At 43.1% G+C, this 22,514-nt stretch overlaps 1 protein-coding gene across 1 annotated transcript in view; it reads right to left on the bottom strand.

The window, feature by feature from the left end:
* The window catches only part of OLAH (oleoyl-ACP hydrolase), a 29,112-nt gene extending 7,151 nt beyond the window's left edge, over nt 1–21,961 (bottom strand). The window contains exons 1-2 of the mRNA XM_068404919.1: nt 21,908–21,961; nt 4,702–4,760 (exon numbers count right to left, since the gene is read on the bottom strand). Of these exons, the coding sequence (XP_068261020.1) occupies nt 4,702–4,760; nt 21,908–21,927 (79 nt within the window). The 5' untranslated portion in view covers nt 21,928–21,961. The remainder of the gene's footprint in view (nt 1–4,701; nt 4,761–21,907) is intronic.
* Nucleotides 21,962–22,514: the final 553 nt, after the last annotated feature.

The raw sequence follows: 22,514 nt of genomic DNA, 5'->3' as shown, positions 1-22,514 counted from the left end.
ATGACACTACAGAAGTTGTAGCAGTTTTAATACATGGAGGCCCACAACCTCACTGAAGAAAAAGCCTGCATAAAGTAACCACGAAAAGCCAGCCTTTTGTAAGAACTATATTCAAAACTACAGCGCTCACACCTCTGCTGGACAGTTTTGTAGGGGTCTGAAAATGTTAATGTAGAAGACCATCACCTGATTTAAATAAAACACTCCATTTGGTTAGTAGGCCAGTTGTAATTTCTACAAGCTAGAAGACACAGCTGTGCATGAACAACACACTGTGGCTACACATAATGATTTCATGTTACCTACCATGTTACACTCCTAGTGAGCAGATGCCATCAGCAACCTAAAAACACCAGTGTATTTTGTAACTGCATTTGTAGTACTAGGAAGAATGGCTTTTTTTTTTTTTACTTTTTCTTTTTAGTGTTACTCTACCAAAAATACCAGTAACAATAAAGTAAAAATATTCAAAACTAGTGGCCAAAACTAAGGAACCTGAGTGCCAAAATGGGTTCTGATGCTTAACTTGAGACACATAAGCTGGACTACTTCATGGTTTTCTACATTATTCTTCGTTCTTCTACATTTCTCTTCATCATTTCTAGGAAACTGAAAAATTTGTGGTGTTAAGAGAAAAGCCTGCCTGTTGACCTAGCCAGTCAGCAAGCACTGCTCCATTCCTAAATGAGGTCTGCAGTCTTCTATTCTCTTTTGATTCCTGCTTTCCTGGGGAACCCTAAATCAACCCTTCCAACTGCAGCAGTTTCCATGGGAAAGCTCAGGCTCTGCAGTGAGGGCTGGTCCCAGGCCCTGCAGCTGCCGCTTCCAAATGGCAAAATTGGAAACTGTTGCTAAGGTTTCTTTCACAGTACTTTTATGTTGTAATTATTATGAAGTAAGATGAAGCACACTATGTTTGGAAGGTGCACATTTTAATGCAGCTAGCCCTGATCTGCACTGTTATGCCCAATACTGTTGCTCCACATGATGTATCTGCTATCAGCGGTATTCAATTGTAAGGTACAATTTCTAATAAAGCACCTAACATGCTTTATTTATTCCTACCTCAAATTGTGCCAACTGTAAATGCTGACACACAATGTTAATGTTATGAAAGCCAGCTGTTATAAACATAAGGCCCACTAATAATGTTCCTAAAAGTAATAAAATACTACTGGAAACAATTATTTCCTAACTAAGGCTGAAAACAAAATAGGTTAAGAATAAGATTTTGAAAGTATAGCATTAATCAAATGGCATCGTATTTCCTTAAAAATAATGAAATTATAAATTGTATGTGTTAGGTTTCTTTTGTTTGCCTTCTAAATCTTTTCTCAATATCAAAGGACTAGAAATTTATTGGTTTTTGTATGAAAAATTAGTATTTTCACAAATTAAGTAGTTCCAGGAGATGCCACACTCAACCAAACTTATGTTTGCCATTTCCAGGGCTGAAGGTAAAAGAGGGCTTTACAGAACCAACTTTGCCAGCTCAGTACTAGTACAGAATACAATAGACTAGACTATTTGTGTTGGAAGGGACCTACAATGACCATCTAGTCCAACTGCCTGACCACTTCAGGGCTGACCAAAAGTTAAAGCATGTTGTTAAGGGCATTGTCCAAATGCCTCTTAAACACTGACGGGCTTGGGGCATCAACTACCTCTTTAGGAAGCCTGTTTTGGTGTTTGACCACCCTCTCAGTAAAGAAATGCTTCCTAATGTCCAGTCTAAACCTCCCCTGGCACAGCTTTGAACCATTCCCACATGTACTATCACTGGATACCAGGGAGAAGAGATCAGCACCTCCCTCTCCACTTCCCCTCATCAGGAAGCTGTGGAGAGCAATGAGGTCACCCCTTAGCCTCCTTTTCTCCAAACTAGACAAGCCCAAAGTCCTTAGCTGCTTCTCATAGGACATTCCTTCCAGCCCTTTCACCAGTTTTGTTGCCCTCCTCTGAACGCAATCAAGGACCTTCACATCCTTCTTAAACTGTGGGGCCCAGAACTGCATGCAGTACTTGAGGTGAGACCGCGCCGTCGCTGAAAGCAGCAGGACACTCACCTCTCTTGACCAGCTGGTAATACTGTGTTTGATGAATCCCCAGGATGTGGTTTGCCCTCTTGGCTGCCAGGGCACACTGCTGACTCATATTGAGCCTGCTGTCAGCCAGCACCCCCAAATCCCTTTCTGCAGGGCTGATCTCCAGCCACTCCTCTCACAATTTAGACAATTGCAAGTCCTAGCTGGGAGATCGGTAGTAGACACGCACTACAACATCACATCTTCTTTGTTTTCCATCCCCCTAATCCTCACCCAGAGGCTCTCAACCACATCATCACTAACTGTAAGGGCTGTGCAATCAAACCTCTACCTTACATATAGTGCGAAACCTTCACCTCGCGTGCCCTGCCTATCCCTCCTGAACAGCCTGTAGCCCTCCACCCCAGCACTCCAATCATGGGACTCATTCCACCAAGTTTCACTAATACCAATGATATTGCAGCTCTGGGAGCTGAGCAATGCTTCCAGTTCATCCTGTTTGTTTTTCATACTGCATGCATTGGTGTACAAGGATTTCAGATAAGCTCCTGAGCCCTCCATGCTCCCAGGAGCAGTGTAAATGCTCCCACTAGCATTGTCACCCTCAGGCGATGCCATGCCAACCCTTGGCTTACCTGCTGCAATCCTGTTGTTATCCCCTTCCCCCCATCGATTCTAGTTTAAAGGTCTCTCAAGCAGTCCTGCCAGCTAACACCCAAAGACACGTTTCTGCATTGGGACAGGGGGATCCCATTAGTCCCCAGCATACTTTGCCTCTCTACAGCTCTTCCATGGTTTAAAAACCATGGCAGAGGCATCAGTCCTGGAACCAGTATTGATATCCTGGGCTTGCGTGTTTCTTCCAAAGTCTCCCCCCCTTATTGAGAGGATTGAGGAAAACGCTGCCTGTGCTCCTGAATTTTTTAGCATTCTTCCCAGGGCTCTGAAGTCTTTTTTGATTGACCTCAGACTTTTTGTTGCGACATCATTTGTACCCATGTGAAAGAGCAGGAGTGGATAGTAGTCTGAAGGTTGTACTAGGCTCTTCAGTCTTGTGGTGATGGCCCTAATTCAGGCCCCAGAGAGGCAGCAAACTTCCCTGAAAAATGGGTCCGGTCTGCAAACAAGTGCTTCCATTCCGCACAGGAGGGAATCACCAATGACCATAATTCATCATTGTTTCTTCTTGGTGCTAGTCTTAACGCAGGTTTTGTTGTGAGGGGTTGGTCTCTGTGACCTTGGCAAGACTGCTTGTGCAGGTTCATCCTCTGTCTCGTTATGTGCTTCATCTGTTGTGCCCAGGGCCTCGTACTTGTTCTGTCAGGGTATCTTAAAGGGTAACTTAGAGGGTAAGGAGGGGTTTCTCTTAGCATTCTGTGTTGTAACTTTCTTCCACCCCTCCTTATCCCTTGTGACGCTGTCTTCCTCCTGGTACAAAGCAGACCCAGGACCTGCCTCCCTAGTGGCCATGCTGAGTTGGCTTCCGTGCGTCACAGCAGAGTATGGCTCCGCTGATCAACCTCCCTCTCAGACTCTCAAATACTCCTCAGAATTTCCTCATCCTCAAAGATGTCTTAGCTTCTGCTTTACGGCAATTTTCAGTCTCTTTTGGACCACAATACTAATACAAACGGACCTAATTGTAAGTGAGGAAATGTCCTCGTTCTCTAAAAACTGAAACATATTTACTACCTATTGATGGTAAATGACAACATCTGCTATGCTATATAAGCAATGTGCACTCTGCAGATCATAGCAACTGCAATGCATGAAGTAAACTGTCACTTCTAGCAACTTGCAAGATTAAAAGTGGGTGAAACACAGGATGACTTGTAAGTATGATTTGTTCAGAAATCATAATGAAATAGTGCAAGAGTAATTTTTTATCCAGTAGTTATTAAAACTGGAAACGCACCAATGTAAATCTTGTTAAAGAACAGAAACATTGCTGAGGCAGTTGCAATTCACTAATAGTAATTTAATGTGACCCATTTTGAGCAGTAAAATGAGCACATACAGGTCCCTGAAGTAAAGCAACAAAGAGGCATGTGTTTCTCAGTTGCACACATAAGATTTAAAGAACTAAGTTGTGTATGCTGCTTAATAAAGGTTGACTTTTAATATTGACAGTTATGAAATACAGTGGATTATATGTTTAATTTGTTTTCTCCTCTGTCAGTCACTATTTATTGTCAATTATTTATTATTTTAACAAATCTGCACAATTTTTATCACTTTTACTGTAGTTACACTTCATTTCCTAGTCACTCAACTTCAAAGGATAAAAGTAAGGATACATTTAAATCTTTCTCTTAAAAAGATCTTCTCTTTCTTAGCTGCTTATATGGAAAGGCATGCAATTAAGCAGTTCTCTTGCTATCCAAAGGAAAGCAGAAGTAAGCCTCCTCTCTAGGACAGTCTTGAGACAGAGACAGTCTTAAATGAATCAAATATAGCATGCATCACAACTTGTTATTACTCTTAAGTATGGTCTTAGAGAATTATACATAAGTAATAAAATAGGAGTCATGCAGATGAAACATGGAGGGAAAAGCAGAATTTACAGAAGGGAAGACTTTAGAGATGCATTAGCAGGATCTCCTGGAGAGATTTGGAAAGATGAGTGACACCAGACAGAGTATTGAAGAGATCTCACCTGGAATTCTGCCTATAGTGCTGGTCAGCCTCTTCAGGAAAGGTGAGTTCAAACCAGACCTGATGCAGGGCATGGATAGAAAAAATAACGTAAGAAAGAGAATACATTACTTTCTACAAATACACGGGAAAAAGAGGGTGGGGGAAGTGAGGACATTCCAAGTAATGGTTACAGATTGTCCCCGAATTAACCATGGCTAGAAATAAGATTTTTAACTGTTGGACCCATCAGATTCTGGAACAAGCTACTTGCTTTAAGATGGAAATTTAGGTTACTAAAGTGGTTATAGAACATGTATGTGACAATGGCTTGGTGAACACTTTCAGCACCATGCTCCTATTGGCTTGATGCAGGAATGAGTCTGTATATGTATGAAGAAAGCCAGCTAGTTGCAATGCTGTAAGATAGTTGTGCTAAGGGAGAACCAGTTTAGTTTGACAAATACAGAGTCCTTTTTATTATTGTATTTAATACATAGTACATGCACTGAGGTCAGTCTGCTAAGGTCTGCTGAGCAAGAAAGAAAATAAAACTAAAAAGTACTCACAGAAAACAGGAAGCCTGGAGGGACTAGAATCCAGTAGTAAAGCTGACTTTCCAGTCTTGCAAAGAGAAATAAAGCATGGAAGCTACATAAAAATGGTCAGTCTGTATACAGGGCTGGCCATGGGAAATAAAAGAAAATGAAATGGACATTTTTGTTGCTATCTCAGGAGGAGATGAACATGTGTTGACCTGTCATTATCTGAAGCATCATAGTAACTGCTGGAACTGCTTCACTGGTACAACCAAAAAAAAGTGCTTCTGAGAAAGAACAAAACTTCACCAATACCACTTTCCCCCTGGTCCTGCCTGTAGTCAGCTGCAGACACAGACATGTACCGTGGCAGGATTCCAGCTGCCTAGAGGAGACCTGCCTGCACTTGCTCCTTGGAGCAAACACCAAAACCAGGGAAATGGTGTCTGAGTTCCAAAAGCCAGATTTTATAAGAACCAAAATCAGAACAGTGAACCTTCAAATAAAGAAATTTGGGCAGGAAACAGACTCTCTCATACTTTCAGCCTGTCAGCCCACATTGCAGTCTTGAGACTTCTACCTAAGGGATGCTCCCTGCCCAGGCACAACCTTGTGGCATTTCCATTGAAGTCTCCATCTGATCTGGAGTGCAGCAGCCTTAGCAATGCAAACTGATGGCCAACCACAACCTCCTACAGGAACACAGTGAGGCATACAAAATGATAAACAACAAAAAACCCCATATACTATTGTCTCAGATACATCACATAGCTTAGAAAACTAATTTTGGTCTCTAATTTTGGAAACTCATTAACAGCTTTGGGACAAAGCTCACTCTACAGAAATACTTTCAATCAGCAAAGACACCTAAAATGTTCAAGGCAGGGATCCAAATGTCAATACCTACTATTGTAGAACAAGAGCCAAAACCAGACTGCAACACTTCCAGGTAGCAATACCAGAAAAGAGAAAAGTTATCATCAGGTGCTATAATAAGCTAGTGAGACAATGCAAACTGTCAGTAAGAAAGCTGTGGAATAAGAAAATGAATTTGTTGGTCCTTAGGTGCTCTGTTCCCTGTAAATAAAAGGAAACCATAGGGATTTTTGCAGTTCAACAACCACCACAGGTATTCTCAGCACAAAAGAGAGGCAGAATTGCCACTGTGGGCCCCATCCAGCTAGTAAAAGAAGATGAGGACGTATTTCAAGAACTAGCCATTAACCTGAAATCAGAAATAAACACATCTTTTGTATTTCCTTTAGGTACAACCTGTGACACTCCTGAAAATCTCTTTCAAATCCTTCAGTAAATACCACTGGGTTTGAATGATCTGCACATCATTTTGAGTGCTGAAGTGCTCCACAGTAAACTGAATCATATTTTAGCAAGACTTTCAGGCTTAAAGTTGAAGTTTACAGCAGCAGAAGGAGATTGAAAGATAAAGGCAAGCAACAACCATGAATCCAGCAATCCAGAAACTCCTAAAAAGTGTCAAGGACAAAATTTCAGGATGGACATAATGAAGCTAAAGCAGAAGCAGCCTATCAACCAGCCTCTCTATGCCAGGCATGTACTGAGCCCTGAGGGATTACAACTGGACCCTGAAGAACTGAAGGCAATTGAAGAAATGCCAAGAGCACAGCATATGAAAGAAGTACAGTGACTGTCAGAGAAAAAGAATGCAGACCTTATCTGAGCAAAGCATTAGGTCTAACATACAATAAACATATGAAGCAACTAAAGTTACAGAGAGAGGCTTTCAAAAGATGCCCAGGAGTAGCATCATACAAAGCCTTGGCTAAGATAGCTCTTCTAGACATAAACAGGTGAGGAACTGACTGTACTCCCCAGAAGGTAGTAATTCCATCAGTGCATGGAGCAAATATGCAATCTGATGGCAAATCATTAGGAAACAGCATGACGAAACCACTGCTGAATGCTCCCAGGCATGTTAATAGCATGGAAATGCTTCTACGGGAGGACAAAAATTTCCTGATACAGGCGCACTGAGCAGGACCCTGCGCTTGCCTTTACAAAGTGCACATATGCAGGCTGCCAACCCTCCACAGTGCAGCACAACTGTCTCTGTAGAACAGGAGTTAATCAACAAATGTAGTAACATACTCACATTTGCTTTTGTAGGCTCCAAAAAGCCAGCAAACTCCCTAGTGCTATAGCAGTAAAACTACTAGTATTGCGAGGATAGCCAAATGTCAAGGAACAGTCTATTGCACTTTCCTAAGTAGTAAGAGATAAACAGCTTGCTAAAGGCAGGATTTTGTTTAAGAGGACAAAGCAGTGATAGCAGTAGATAAAAGAACAAGCCTAAATCAATAGATACATGCTTCACACTTAGGGGAATACATGAACTAAGGCATATATCAACTGACCAGGAACCAGATGCAGAGCTGAGAGCACAGATTGAGCAGGTATCAGACTACACTACTGGCAACAAAAATCACAGCCCAGAACCTGGAAAAAAGTTCACTAGATATATGTCCAATTTTATAGAGCAGATACCTCACCATAGCAGATTACAACTCCAGCTTATGGAAGCAGGAGTATCTGGACACTTTGTGTATAGCTATATCAACAAATTCTGCAGGGTAACAAATTACTACACTTCAGCTAACCTGCTGAAACTCTACACTCTTGACCAACAGAAATAGTGATAGCATGAGACACTGGTCAGTTGTACGAACACTTTTTCCTTCTCTCTCTGCATTTCTGTAAAGGATGAAGAGTCACATAGCTGCCAGCTCTCAGTCAGCCACTGAGAGTCAACAGCAGTGCTAATTTGACGAGAACTTGTGTGTCATTCAGAGCTTGACCTACTCTATCTGCCACAGAAATTAGGGCAAAAATGGATTTACCCCGGTGCTTCCACTACCATGCACAAAACTGTGTCCTGGAAAAAAGTGGGAAGATGACCATAAGCAACAGAACAGTGCATTGTATATTCAGATGCTCAAAACCAGACAAGGCTTGTTTGTCTTTCCTCCACAAATCACAGAATCACAGAATGTTAGGGATTGGAAGGGACCTCGAAAGATCATCTAGTCCAATCCCCCCGCCGGAGCAGGATTGCCTAGACCATATCACACAGGAACGCGTCCAGGCGGGTTTTGAATGTCTCCAGAGAAGGAGACTCCACAACCTCTCTGGGCAGCCTGTTCCAGTGTTTGGTGACCCTCACCGTAAAGAAGTTTTTCCTCATATTTACGTGGAACCTCCTGTGTTCCAACTTGCACCCATTGCCCCTTGTCCTGTCAAGGGATGTCACTAAGAGCCTGGCTCCATCCTCATGACACTTGCCCTTTACATATTTATAAACATTAATGAGGTCACCCCTCAGTCTCCTCTTCTCTAAGCTAAAGAGACCCAGCTCCCTCAGCCTCTCCTCATAAGGGAGATGTTCCACTCCCTTAATCATCTTCGTGGCTCTGCGCTGGACTCTCTCTAGCAGTTCCCTGTCCTTCTTGAACTGAGGGGCCCAGAACTGGACACAATATTCCAGATGCGGCCTCACCAGGGCAGAGTAGAGGGGGAGGAGAACCTCTCTCAACCTGCTAACCACACCCCTTCTAATACACCCCAGGATGCCATTGGCCTTCTTGGCCACAAGGCCATCAATGCTGATGATGTATCCATCAGCAATTCTTGATGCCAAACTGACAACAGTTTGGAGAACTAGTACTTTGCAGAACTGCTACTGTGGAGAAGCAGCAGCTTCTGCAGGAGGTCCCTCCATCTCCCACCAGTGCCGCTCTTGGACAGCAAGTGGTGGGCCTTGGAAGCACCAGTCAAAACCAAAAGATACACAGGTGTCCTGGTTTCAGATGGGATAATTTTCTTCCTCGTAGCTGGTATAATACTGTGGTTTGGATTTAGGATGAGAATAATGTTGATAACACACTGATGTTTTAGTTATTGCCAAGCAGTGCCTACACTAAGTCAAGGACTTTTCAGTTTTTCATACTGTCCTGCCAGTGAGGAGGCTGGGGGTGCACAAGAAGCTGTGAGGGGACACAGCCAGGACAGCTGACCCAAACTGTCCAAAGGGATATTCCATACCATATGACATCATGCTGAACAATAAAACTGGGGGGGCGTTGGCCAGGGGGCTGCAGCAGCTGCTCGGGGGCTGGCTGAGCATTGGTCAGTGGGTGGTGAGCAATTGTACTGTGCATCACTTGTGTTGTATATTCTTTTATCATTATTATTATTATCCCTTCCTTTTCTGTCCTATTAAACTGTCTTTATATCAACCCACAAGTTTTACCTTTTTTTTCCCCTGTTCTCTCCCCCATCCCACTGGGGGGAAATGAGCGAATGGCTGTGTGATGTTTAGCTGCCTGCTGAGTTAAACCATGACAGCAGGAAAGGTGAAAGGACATAGAGGTTAGGGACGAGAGAGTTTTGCTTGCCCAAAAGTAATGGTGAACAAAGTAGCATCAGGACCAACAAGAATAAAGCATGCAAACTGATAGGAAACCTCATAGGGTACAGAGAGTCCCTGCTCTCTCTGTAGAGAGAGATTTGTGCTTCTCTGTGGAGAAGCATAAACGTCATAGATAACGTGAATCTGCTCCTTTCTAACCTTTGCGCAGAAGGTACACGTGGTACAGAGAACACTGACACTACACTTGTCCCACAGCAATCCAGATCTTGCACTGGCATGACCACATGCACACCTCGCTTCCACCCTGTGAAGTAACTACCAGGGGCAACTTATTGAAACTAATAACTGGAGGCACAGTTATTGAGAGTAAAGTTATATCCACATCTTACAGAACTAAGAAAGCATCTAGGGTGGAACGTGGTCGGCATATACCGTAACAATTCCCCAGGCAACCTGGCCTGCATTCTTAGATGTTCGTGCACCAAGGGAGCTTGGCGTGCTAACTCTGAGAGAACGGAGGGTGGAACGGTGTGGAGACAACTGTGGCCAGGCTCTGTGAACGAGGCAGGTATGGGAACTCCATGGTACCTTGTAGCTGATAAATCACATCGCTATTGTCAAACAAGAAATTATATCTTGTTCCACCCAGAACGCTGGTCACTGAGCCAGCGATTGGTGGTGAAATCGTGTCCTGTGGATGAGCTTTGCTCATTATAATCTCATTATAATACCAAAACATACCTCCATCCCAAAAGCTACCCGCCTCCCTCTGCCCCCGAGCATGCTCTCTGAATTTTTCTTAGTCTATACCTTTAAAATCGAAGTGAGAGAATTTTGCACCAATCAAAAGTAAAGGTATGTATGACTAGAGACACTCAAGCTCCACCTAAACGTAGAAAATAGTATAAAATGCCTTGAAGAAAGAGGCAAGGTGGGGAAGATACCATCGCTGAGAAGTCAGGGAGACATCACTACGAACTTCTGGGATCAGTCGACGGGCTGAACCTCTCTTCTCCACCCACAGGGATGCCTTTGGGTAAGACTCGTACACTTGGTTACACCAAGTGCTTCCCTGGGAAACTTCAAAATCAAGCTTGTATTTGTAATCGTATTAGTAGCACTATATAGTCATCTTGCAACATATATATGGTCATAGGTACCTAAGCGTGCTTTGCAGACTGTGTATTCATCACCAGCAATCTAAAACAATCTGTATCTGTTGCTCAAATAAATACCTTAATTGGGGAACAGGTCGCGAGGCTTTTATTACGGTGGACGTGCCCAGATTTACGGTATAATCTGGAACCATGTTAGTTTATCGACCGCAACTGGGCCCTGCACAATCAGTGCATCCGGACCTGTGTTAGTTCAACATATTAGCTGTTGAACACAGCCAGACTGATAGTGCCGATTTTGGCCTATTTCAGCCAAAAGTCGAGGTGTCAAATTGGGCATCACTCAGAGGCTAAACTCAGCCACCCCCAGCCCCTCTAATATCTGAGGACAGGCTGGAATGCAAGGGGGTTCAGCTTCTGCGAAATTGGTCCTCCTAAATGCAACACACCCTACAAGAAATAAGGACGTGGTTAAAATAAGCACAGCGTTTGTCACTGTCAAGGTTTGGCCTCATAATCCCGTACTACAGAAAGTATTCTGTATACCCCACAATGCAGAGTTACCCAAATGCTGTGAATGAGCTTGTCCCTGTACAGAAAGAAAAATATCACCTTCCTCTTTCTGAAGCTTGTAGAAGACACAGGCATCTTCCATGACCATATGCAAAAGTCTAACAAGATCTTAAAAATTCTACCTCGCTGTCCATCAAGACCTCCATATGAAGGGGCTCATAGTCCTTGCAGTTTATGATAGTTGTATTTGTCCTGAGCTGGTTACTAGACTGGAATGTAGATCCCATTAAAAGCCTTGGGACAGCTCAGGAGTCCCAAGAGAATCTCATAGAGAGCAAAGGCCTGGAAAATTCTGCTGCTAACTCTGGTCTGAGCTATTAAAAAAAAAAAAGATGGTTTGGAAGATAGTCTTGGAGACCTCAGTCACCACTCTGCCTCAGTGGACTTGTCCATTCCAAATTGATTACCCAGTGACAAGCAGTAGGTGCAAGACTCCACAGGGCTATGTCCACTCTTTTAAATAGAAATATTTTTGTGTGATGATAGTGAAATCCCCATGCCTGCTCACAATCGAGAGCCTCAAATCGGTCTCTTTCAATCTGAAAGTTCTGCATTCATTACTGGCCATCCAGCATCCTATGGGTGGTGTTGTCCCATCAGTTCAAGCTCAAGTCCTGTGTCCATAATTATTGGCTCCCCATGGGAAGAGCAGATTCAGTAGCAAGAACTCCAGGAAAACCATTCTGAGTGCTTTTTTCCCTCCCCAAACAGCTGGATCAGGAAGGTGGGCATCTCTTTGTGGAAGGAGAGGGAGCCCCTTCCAGAATAGCTGCTCCAGTTGCAGCAGCAAGATTAAGTCTACTATTCCCTCCATTACAGAGCCTTGGCAGTGGACAGTGTGGGATGGCACAAAAATATGTAAGACAGTGCAATGCTTGACTCGCAGTCAAGGAAGGAAATATTTGTGAGATGGCTTTCTTTTGCACAACTTTGAAATACATATAGAGAGGGGGTGTCCAATCCAGGAAGCCAGACTAAACTAGTGGAAAAAAAAAAACCAACAAGAAGTCTCACTTGGATATACTGGAGATGTAAGTAACCTCAGAACATGCTCCTTCAATATACTAACCTGTTCTTACTTTGTGAAAGTACTTGGCAGCGTAGATACAACATATATGATTCAGTGAGATGCCTCAGAGAAACAGATGATCCAGAGACTCAGATGCAGAAGCTGAAATTAATATGAACATGTGTTCATTCTACACTCATCCTAAAAAACCCAATCCATCTTTATCAGCTCACACCAGTTCTGAGGAACAGGAACAAATCTCACAAGGACAGATTTGAGCTCCCTTGCACCCAGCCTTGATGTACCAAAAGTTAACAAGTGATACACTGAATAACTATAATGATTTTTTTTTAGCCTGGATACAAAAACATGCATACCTGCTGGAAGCAGTGAGTATTATTGCTGAGAAGCAATCACTCTTCTGAATAAACCCATACCATGACAGTGTTTCCCATGTGATTAAGCAGGTACCCCAAAATATTTTATGCCATCATCACACATAAGTACCCTATGGACAATTGCTAGGCCTTCTAGGGAGAAACTCTTAGCACTGTTGGCTGAAAAGTGAGTGATTTCTGTGTGTCTTCATTTAGCCCACACCCAGGGCTAAACAATAACAGTTTTTTCTCCCACCCAATGTCCCTTCCCCAGCTGAGGAAGGAAATTGGGAAAAAGAGGGAGACTCGTTAAAAGAGGTTAAAATTAAACAAATTTAATAAAATAAAGAAGCCAATATCAACAATAACACAAAACACACAAAAGTATACTTAGCTACAGAGTTGCAGCATGTTGCTCCAGGAATACCAACCATCGGGAAGAAGGAAGCTAGAAGTAAGGAGAGCAAAAACAAACCCCCTTCTCCCCAGCAAGCCCTCCCTTTTATAGTGAACTTGATGTCAATGATATAGAATACACCTGTGGGCCAGCCGGGGTCAGCTGCCCTGCATTTAACTGCTAATGGCCTTAATCACCATTGCTGGCCACAAACTGAAACAAAATCTCAATGAAACCAAGACACTCTGCAACAGTTGAAAAAAATTATATTAATCCGAAGTTGATGGAAAAAACCTGCATTAACAGCTCTACTGTTTAATCTTTCGGAATCCACAAATACTTGATGTGAGCCAAGTAAAAAACTGCCACAGATTGAATCAGAGAAAAGACAGAAATAGCTATTGAAAAGCTATTGAAACTCTTCTCAGTAAGCTAGGAACATTGTACGGACAACAAAGGGCCCAGGGTGATAGACCTCAAGGCTGATAATGGGAAAGGAGAGCTCAAGGAAGGAATGGCACTCTAGTGACAAGAGCCCACCAAAACATAAGTGAAAGGTGGGACTGAAGAAGTACAGGTGCTTATGTGTGGAAGTAGCAGGAATCCAAGAAAAGTAGAATAGGAAGAAGAGCCTGTAACTGTAGATGCTGCTTTACTTCACCAGCAAGAGTTTAAATCTCTAGCATATTAGGTTACATTCATATGTATAAGTATATAGAATATTTGAAGAGAAAATATTTTTGTTTCATAGGCAATGACGTTAATGAGGATGCATGAACCTTTAGTCCCTGCTGTTACCAGGAAGCAGACAAAGTGTCTCACATGTACTAGGTGACAGAGCTAGTGAAGTCTGATATTACTTTCTTTTGCTGAAAAGAGGATAATTTAGAGAAAAAGGAACTGGAGAGGGTATCATGGCTCAGCACATAGTGTGCAGAGGGACCTCCAGTTGGCAATCACAATGGTTAGGATGCTTATGAAGTCCAAAGCTAGTAGAAGCAGGAAGGCAGCTATTGCTGCAATAGTGGTCACAAATAAAATCTAATTTTGTTGCAAATCTGTAGGGAAGGCAAGTACAAGGAGCAGATTAACCACACAGTTCAGGGTGTAACCTAAAACAAAGCTGTAACTGAGATGCAGATTTGTCATCAGCTTTGTTTGGTCTTTCTGATGATGAAAGAGACAATCCTGCACTTCCCAGCCTCTCAGAGCATAAATTTCTACCCCAGTCTTTTTGTGAACACTAGCAACTAAATAGCTACGTAGGGAGATCCCATTGTTTATCAAGCTGAAAACTAATACTTACCCTGTGAGTTAGTTTTCACCTACATCACTCAGCTGATGCCATACAGTCTCACCATCCTCCTGTTGATAAGGAAACAGTCCTTTCACAACCTTTTTGCAAGCTTTGACCCACTTAAACCACCTGGAAAGGCGCATGCTGAGATTATATATACAACCCCAAGGTTTGGATGTAAAAGACATCCAATGTGCTAATCTAATGGAGTAATCTGCCTTTAGGAATTATTTTACAACTTTTAATGAAACAAAAAACCTGCAGGGTGTGTCTTACTGGTTTGAAAGACATAATGAGCTGATTTAATTTTCATTCAGAATAAAAATATATAAGCCACACACAAGAAAAAATTATTGCATGAATAAATAATCCTTTTTGGCATACATTCAGCTGAATCTGGATTTATTTGAAATCTAAGCATATCTGGTTAGGGAAATGTCTTTTTTTTTTGTCTTTTTTTTTCTCTTTTGTTTAGAAGACAGCAGTTCTAACAAAAAATATATATTATTTCTGAATTGTCTTTATCTTTCCACTACTTCCATCTATTGGCCTTATATCGAAGATCTAACTTAGACCCTCTTACAATGAAGAAAGGATACATAAGAATTCCTCTGCATAATCAAGATTTTCCTGGATTGTAAAGTTTTCAAGAGAAACAAGCTTTTATTTTATTACCTATACATTTTAAGTTCGGTATGTGATCTGATGAATTAATGGCAGACAAAATCTGCTTGAAAGTGTTCACAGTCAAAAAGAATGTTCCTTTCTTGAACTATTGGCAAAGAAATGGCTCAGTGTGAGAAAAAAAAAAACGCTGAATTTTTTTTTAAGAAAATGTTCCATGGGGGAGTGCATATTCTTTTATTCTCTTCACATTTAGAATAAGCTGAAAATAAAATTCTAGTTCCATAAAGAGCTGTATAAAAGATTAAAAGAGCAATCAAATAAATCACAGAATTATTTAGGTTGAAAGGGACCTCTAGAGATCATATAGCCCAAGCCCTGCCTCGTTGAGTTTTGAGTATCTCCAAGGACGGAGTCTCCACAACCTCCCTAGGAAACCTTGTTCTAGTGTTCCACCATGCTCATGGTGAAGATATTTTTCTTTCTATCTAATCCCTTGTTGCGCCTTTTATCTGCAAGTCTTTTATCTTTTTTGCTGAGTACATCAAAGAAGAGCCTGGCTCTGTCCATCCTCTTCACACCCTTCCATTAGATAGGTGAAGACATTAATAAAATCCTCATTTAGCACTCTCCTCTTAAGACAAAACCATTTCTCTCAGCCTCTCCTTGCACACCACCCACTCCAGTCACAATCACAGAGGCTTCTGCCACACTCACTCCAGTATTTCAACATCCTTCTAGTACAGGAGAATCCAAAATGGACACAGATGTCCATATACTAAAGAAACTTTGGATTATTTTTTAATCATGCTTTTGAGAGATAGGTTTTCAGGGCATGATGAGCTTTTCACAGAATCACAGAATCACAGAATGTTAGGGATTGGAAGGGACCTCGAAAGATCATCTAGTCCAATCCCCCTGCCGGGGCAGGATTGCCTAGACCATATCACACAGGAACGCGTCCAGGCGGGTTTTGAATGTCTCCAGAGAAGGAGACTCCACAACCTCTCTGGGCAGCCTGTTCCAGTGTTCAGTCACCCTTACAGTAAAGAAGTTTTTCCTCAAATTTAAGTGGAACCTCCTGTGCTCCAGCTTGCACCCATTGCCCCTTGTCCTGTCAAGGGATGTCACTGAGAAGAGCAATTTAAATATATATAATATAATATATATATTATATATATTATTTAAATATATATATTTAAATATATATATTTAAATATATATATATATAGCAATTTAAATATATATATAATAAAGCAAATTTACATTTGCTTTATTCATTGTCATGGCATCACCTTATAGTAGCTGGACAAATACTACAAGCAACAACAAAACTGCTTTTGTACTGACAAGCCACCAGGACAAACATACAAACAGACCCAACAGCCCCACTCTGCAGAGAACATAAAGCCAAACGTAAAGAAACACTGAGTGCTTGCAGCACAGGGCTGTTTTGATATTTCCCAAATGAAAATATATCCTATAGCACCCAGTCTAGAAATCTATGAACTGAGTCTCTGTGAACTGCAGGAGCCTGGTATTTGCCAGCTGTGCAGTCCAGGACCAGAGAGGCTTCTCAGATTTCTAGGCACTTGTAAATCTTACATACTAGCCACACGCCATTCACGCATACATGGGTTAACTACTTGCCTGCAGATTCTGGAAGCCAGGCAAAAAGCAACCCTATCCCCAGAAGGCTGTATACTCACTGAATTTAGATTTAAGGTAGTCCATTCACCAGCCCACCAGTAAGCGCAGAAGTGGACTAGGGAGCCTGGGAGTCAAATGATCCACTCCACTGGTAGGTACAGTGTCTGCTATCAAAGCTGCCAGATTGCTTACAGCCAGGCAGGCATCTGAGATACCTGGCTGGGACCGTGGAAGCCTTAACAAGTCAGGGCATTGACAACTTGGTATCTGCAAACCTATAATAACAGAGCTGGCAGGCAGTAGGGCAATTAGGCAATGTCAATCTCTACTGATTTTATCATCTTCACAACAGAAAGGCAGTTTGTGCAGTCTATTGATATCAGCATGTCCCAGTGTCCTAAACATCGTGATCCAGTTGGAATTTCTTACTTCTGCAGCTGTATCAGTACCTTACACATTACTACATCACACACACGCTTGTTCACACTCATCATTCACAACGTCATTAATAAAAGTAAAAAAATATGTATTTTCCAGGGTAGGTACTTAGGCTTTTTGGAAAATAATAGGGTCATGAAAAGAGATGTCCAGTTAGAGAGAAAGCACATCTGTAAAATGCATCGTAATATTAATCACAGGTTTTTTAGGATTATAGACTCATATCCCTAAAAGTCTTCCTACTCAGGGAAAAGCAATGGTGTGATCTTGTATTCAGGAGACAGCAAAATGAATAAACCACAGGAAAAAATTCTATAGGAAACCATGTCTCAGTAGCTCCTGAGTTCAGGAAACTACTTGTCTTTGCTTCTTGAAAAATAAAGACTAAGGTAATCTCTTGTCATTATACCCAGACACTATAAAGTAATGGAGAGAAGTATGGTTTACACTCAACTTTTTTATCCGTTGGTCATATTTTTCCCAGCAACATATCACTCATGACTACATTTTTAGATTATACTCCAAACAGGTTAATGTCATTGCTGACATCTAAAAGCTGCTGCTGAAAAACATATATATGTTTTTAATCAACTGAAATTCTGTTCTCCAGAAAGCTGTCTGCCCATCCCTTTACTTAGACTTGAAAAAAATGTAGGAAATTACAGAGAAACTTATTTGTGGAAGACTTGAAGCTGATGTGCTCACAGCATCACTAATGCAAAATTACTGAAATAAATATTAAAGTCACATAACACACATTCCCAGTTTTACTATCTGGACCTTCTAGGGTGTTGAAAGTGCAAATATAAAGGTAATGTGGATGCTTCAAATGTGAACATGAAAAGGAGTAACATAACCTCTCCTCCTTTCCTACTGTTTCTGCTGTCAGCCTAGCTCTGCAATGGCACAGCTGCATAACCTTTGCTCAGATTTCTGACGAAATCATTAAATTGAGAGAAAGAGCTATGAGAAAGTCCATAGAGTCAAGCTGTGAAATGTAAGAGAGGTAAAACTGGAGATAAAGGTAAAGACTGCTGAGATGGGGCCAGGCAGCAGCTCAAGGATCAAGAAGAAGGACATCAATGTGGAAAGATAAAAACATCTCAAGGGAAAAAATGAGGTGGAAGATTGCAACATAAAGCGCCAGTGAAAGCTGACCCTTTTCCATCTGATATTCAAGGATCACCTCCTCCAGGCTCAGGAGTGATGCATCCCAACAAAGAGGAAGGCGGGCAAAAACGCCAGGAGGCCTGCATGGATGAACAAGGAGCTCCTGGATAAACTCAGGCACAAGAAGGAAGCCTACAGTGGGTGGAAGCAAGGGCAGGTAGCCTGGGAGGAATACAGGGAAATTGTCCGAGCAGCCAGGGATCGGGTTAGTAAAGCTAAAGCCCTGACAGAATTAAATCTGGCCAGGGATGACAAGGGCAACAAGAAAAGCTTCTATAGATATGTCAGTGATAAAAGGAAGACTAGGGAAAATGTGGGCCCTCTCCAGAAAGAAATGGGAGACCTGGTTAGCTGGGATATGGAGAAGGCTGAGGTACTCAACGACTGTTTTGCCTCAGTCTTCACCGGCAAGTGCTCAAGCCACACTGCCCAAGTCACAGAAGGCAAAGGCAGGGGCTAGGAGGATGAAGAACTGCCCACTGTAGGAGAAGATCAAGTTCGAGACCCTCTAAGGAACCTGAAGGTGCACAAGTTCATGGGACCTGATGAGATGCATCTGAGGGTGCTGAGGAAACTGGTAGATGAAGTTGCTAAGCCACTATCCATCATCTTTGAGAAGTCATGGCAGTCTGGTGAAGTTCCCACTGACTGGAAAAGGGGAAACATAACCCCCATTTTTAAAAAGGGAAAAAAGGAAGACCCAGGGAACTACAGGCCACTCAGTCTCACCTCTGTGCCCGACAAGGTCATGGAGCAGATCCTCCTGGAAACTATACTAAGGCACATGGAAATCAAGGATGTGATTGGTGACAGCCAACATGGCTTCACAAAGGGCAAATCACACCTGACAAATTTGGTGGCCTTCTACGATGGGGTTACAGCGTGGAGGATAAGGGAAAAGTGACTGATGTCATCTACCTGGACTTGTGCAAAGCATTTGACACTGTTCTGCACGATATCCTTGTCTCTAAATTGGAGAGACATGGGCTTGATGGATGGACCACTCAGTGGATAAGGAATTGGCTGGATGGTCACACTCAAAGAGTTGCAGTCAACGGCTCGATGTCCTAGTGGAGACCCGTGACGACTGGTGTCCCTCAGGGGTCAGTATTGGGACCGGTCCTGTTTAACATCTTTGTCGGCGACATGGACAGTGGGATTGAGTGCACACTCAGTAAGCTTGCCAACGACACCAAGCTGTGTAGTGTGGTTGACACGCTGGAGGGAAGGGATGCCATCCAAGAGGGACCTTGACAGGCTTGAGAGCTGGGCCCGTGCAAACCGCATGAAATTCAACAAGGCCAAGTGCAAGGTCCTGCATGTGGGTCGGGGCAATCCCAAGCACAAATACAGGCTGGGCAGAGAATGGATTGAGAGCAGCCCTGAGGAGAAGGACTTGGGGGTGATGGTTGATGAGAAGCTCAACATGAGCTGGCAATGTGCGCTTGCAGCCCAGAAGGCCAACCATATCCTGGGCTGCATCAAAAGCAGCGTGGCCAGCAGGTTGAGGGAGGTGATTCTGCCCCTCTACTCCGCTCTCGTGAGATCCCACCTGGAGTACGGCATTCAGCTCTCGGGCCCCCAACATAAGAAGGACATGGACCTGTTGGAGTGAGTCCAGAGGAGGGCCATGAAGATGATCAGAGGGCTGGAGCACCTCTTCTATGAAGACAGGCTGAGAGAGTTGGGGTTGTTCAGCCTGGAGAAGAGAAGGCTCCAGGGAGACCTTATAGCAGCCTTCCAGTACCTGAAGGGGGCCTACAGGAAAGCTGGAGAGGGACATTTGACAAGGGCATGTAGTGATAGGATGAGGCGGAATGGTTTTAAACTGAAAGAGGGTAGATTTAGATTAGATATTAAGAAGAAATTCTTGACTGTGACGGTGTTGAGACACTGGAACAGGTTGCCCAGAGAAGTTGTGGATGCCCCCTCCCTGGCAGTGTTCAAGGCCAGATTGGATGGGGCTTTGAGCAACCTGGTCTAGTGGAAGGTGTCCCTGCCCATGGCAGGGGGGTTGGAACTAGATGATCTTTAAGGTCCCTTCCAACCCAAACCATTCTGTGATTCTATGACTAGCAAAGCCTCTACAGGTGGTTAACATACTCATACTGATTTAATAGATCATTAATCCTGGCTATCTTTTGTGTGTGTTAACAACAAAATAACTGCTTTACATAGAACTGCATATAGCAAAAGTTGACCGAACAAAGTGGCCCAGGGAAGGAGAGAGAGGGAGATAGGCAATGGGCAGCCATTTTGGCAGCAAAGGCATGTAGCAACAGGGAAGCAACCACAAGGTGCCACTGCTGCAGAGGGAAAGGGGAAAGAAGTCAAGGAAGAAAGCCCTGTTCAAATCAGCTGTGAGTGATAATGCAGTACAGCAATGCTGACACTTCGTTCTGAGCATGGCAGGTTATGTCACAGAAAATACTTTAAAATTGATGCCAAGGCCATGAAGAAAGTGAAGAAAGGAGAAAAGGTGATCCCTAGTATGGCATCATCTGTCCTTAATCTTCCTGCTCTAAAAATGTACAGATTTAGATAATAATCTTTCTTTTTAGGAACAGCAGAATAGTAGGATTAAGTAGCAATTCAGCAGATGAACAGTTTATTTTATCTACTTTGCTTTCACAGAACCTATGTTAGGTGTGCTCCTATGCAAGTAAAATAGTGAAAAACGATAAAAAAAAACCCCAAAACTTCCTATTTCCATCTCTACCGTCTGAACAGGGTATTAGAATGTCTTAGCATTATCTAAAATGTGTGGATGGAAAATTTTTGGCCCAACTTAGATGACAATGTCACAGCAATTCCCATAGCTATAACTAAAGACTTTAAAGCAACATTTAAAAAAACTTGCCATTTGTGATACAGAATATGAAATAGTAGTCTTTCTTATTTCCCAATTACCAATGCTTCAGTGGCAAGAATAATCAAGAGATTGTAAGACTGCAAGTTTGATAGTGTTTTCTATCACATGCTGACTTTGCTACACTCATTCAAAGCTAGACTTAACAGCTGTGAACTGAAACCTCAACTAAGTTAAATCCCCTTAGAAATAGCAACTATTACTACAAACCCCTTGTTAAACTGCATTTTTTTTGAAGAATTGTATTATAACTTTGTTCTTTTGCACAGGCTACTAACTAGATTTTTAGATGAAGATGTGATTGCCCGTGATTTTAATCTCTGAGCTGCCTTTGGACCTACCTGGGAGTCAGTGAGAAGGATCAAGCAAACGTTTAGTATTAAAAAACAATGTGTGATGGGAACCTTCGATGAAAGGGAGGGCCACAGGGATATGAAGTCTACAGTCCCCACAAGGGAACAGGGAGCCATAGGAGGCTGCAGTCTTCGTACATCGCATAGTAGTAAAGACATCTGGAGCCTCATGGGGATGGAAGCAAGTAACAGGGCCTGCAATTTGGCCAGGGTTATACAGGGTTTCTGTAGGTCCCGAGTCTCTGCCTGGAGGCAGTGATGCCAGGCAGTAGGCTACATCTCAAGCCTGGTCCAAACCTTCTGCCTCGCATAGAGACTCTTGCATGATGCAGATAGCCTGACATGCACCTCCCTCTCCTGCCCTTATGGCTACGTCACACCAAACTGCTTCTATTACTACTCTAAGACCTACCTGAGCTGCCAGTCTTTCATCAGGAACTCCTCAGGGCTTGGGAGGTCTTCAGAGCAATCAGGTTCCCCAGCAACAGTGGGAGAGGGGGAAATCTCTGGGCTGAGCCATAGCTCTCTATCACACTTCACCCACATATACACGTAGGTGGTAGAGACCCCTTCGGTGTGCCAAAGGGCAGTACTGGCAGGTGTCTCTGAAAGCAGAGACCTCATTAACCATGGCAAATGGGACTGGGCAGGCCTCATGCGTCTTTCCCAGTACAAGTGGTGCTTCACCATGTGGCGTTTGCTCTGGGATGCGAGGACCGCTCAAAATCCCACTTGGTCTCACTGCTGGTGCTTTGTGCTTACCCCCACTCCTGTAGGGCTGCCAGTCCCACCCCACAAGCCTCTCTCCCACACACCATTTTAATAGGTGACACAGAAACCCACCGGTCTGGCCCAGACCTGCCCCACAGCAACGTCCTTGCAGGCTCCCGAGCTCTTCCCCGCCCACAAAGCAGCAGGGCCGCTCATCCCCAGGCCAGGAGCCCCCCAGGGCCAGTCGGGGCTCGCAGCTGGGCTCAGGCCCGCTGGGGGTGCCGCCGGGGTTAGCAGCACAGCCCGCG

Source organism: Nyctibius grandis, chromosome 7, assembly GCF_013368605.1.
Source record: "Nyctibius grandis isolate bNycGra1 chromosome 7, bNycGra1.pri, whole genome shotgun sequence".
NCBI classification, from domain to species: domain Eukaryota; kingdom Metazoa; phylum Chordata; class Aves; order Nyctibiiformes; family Nyctibiidae; genus Nyctibius; species Nyctibius grandis.
The sequence above is the reverse complement of the archived record's forward strand: the minus strand, read 5'-3'. Positions and strand labels throughout refer to the sequence as shown.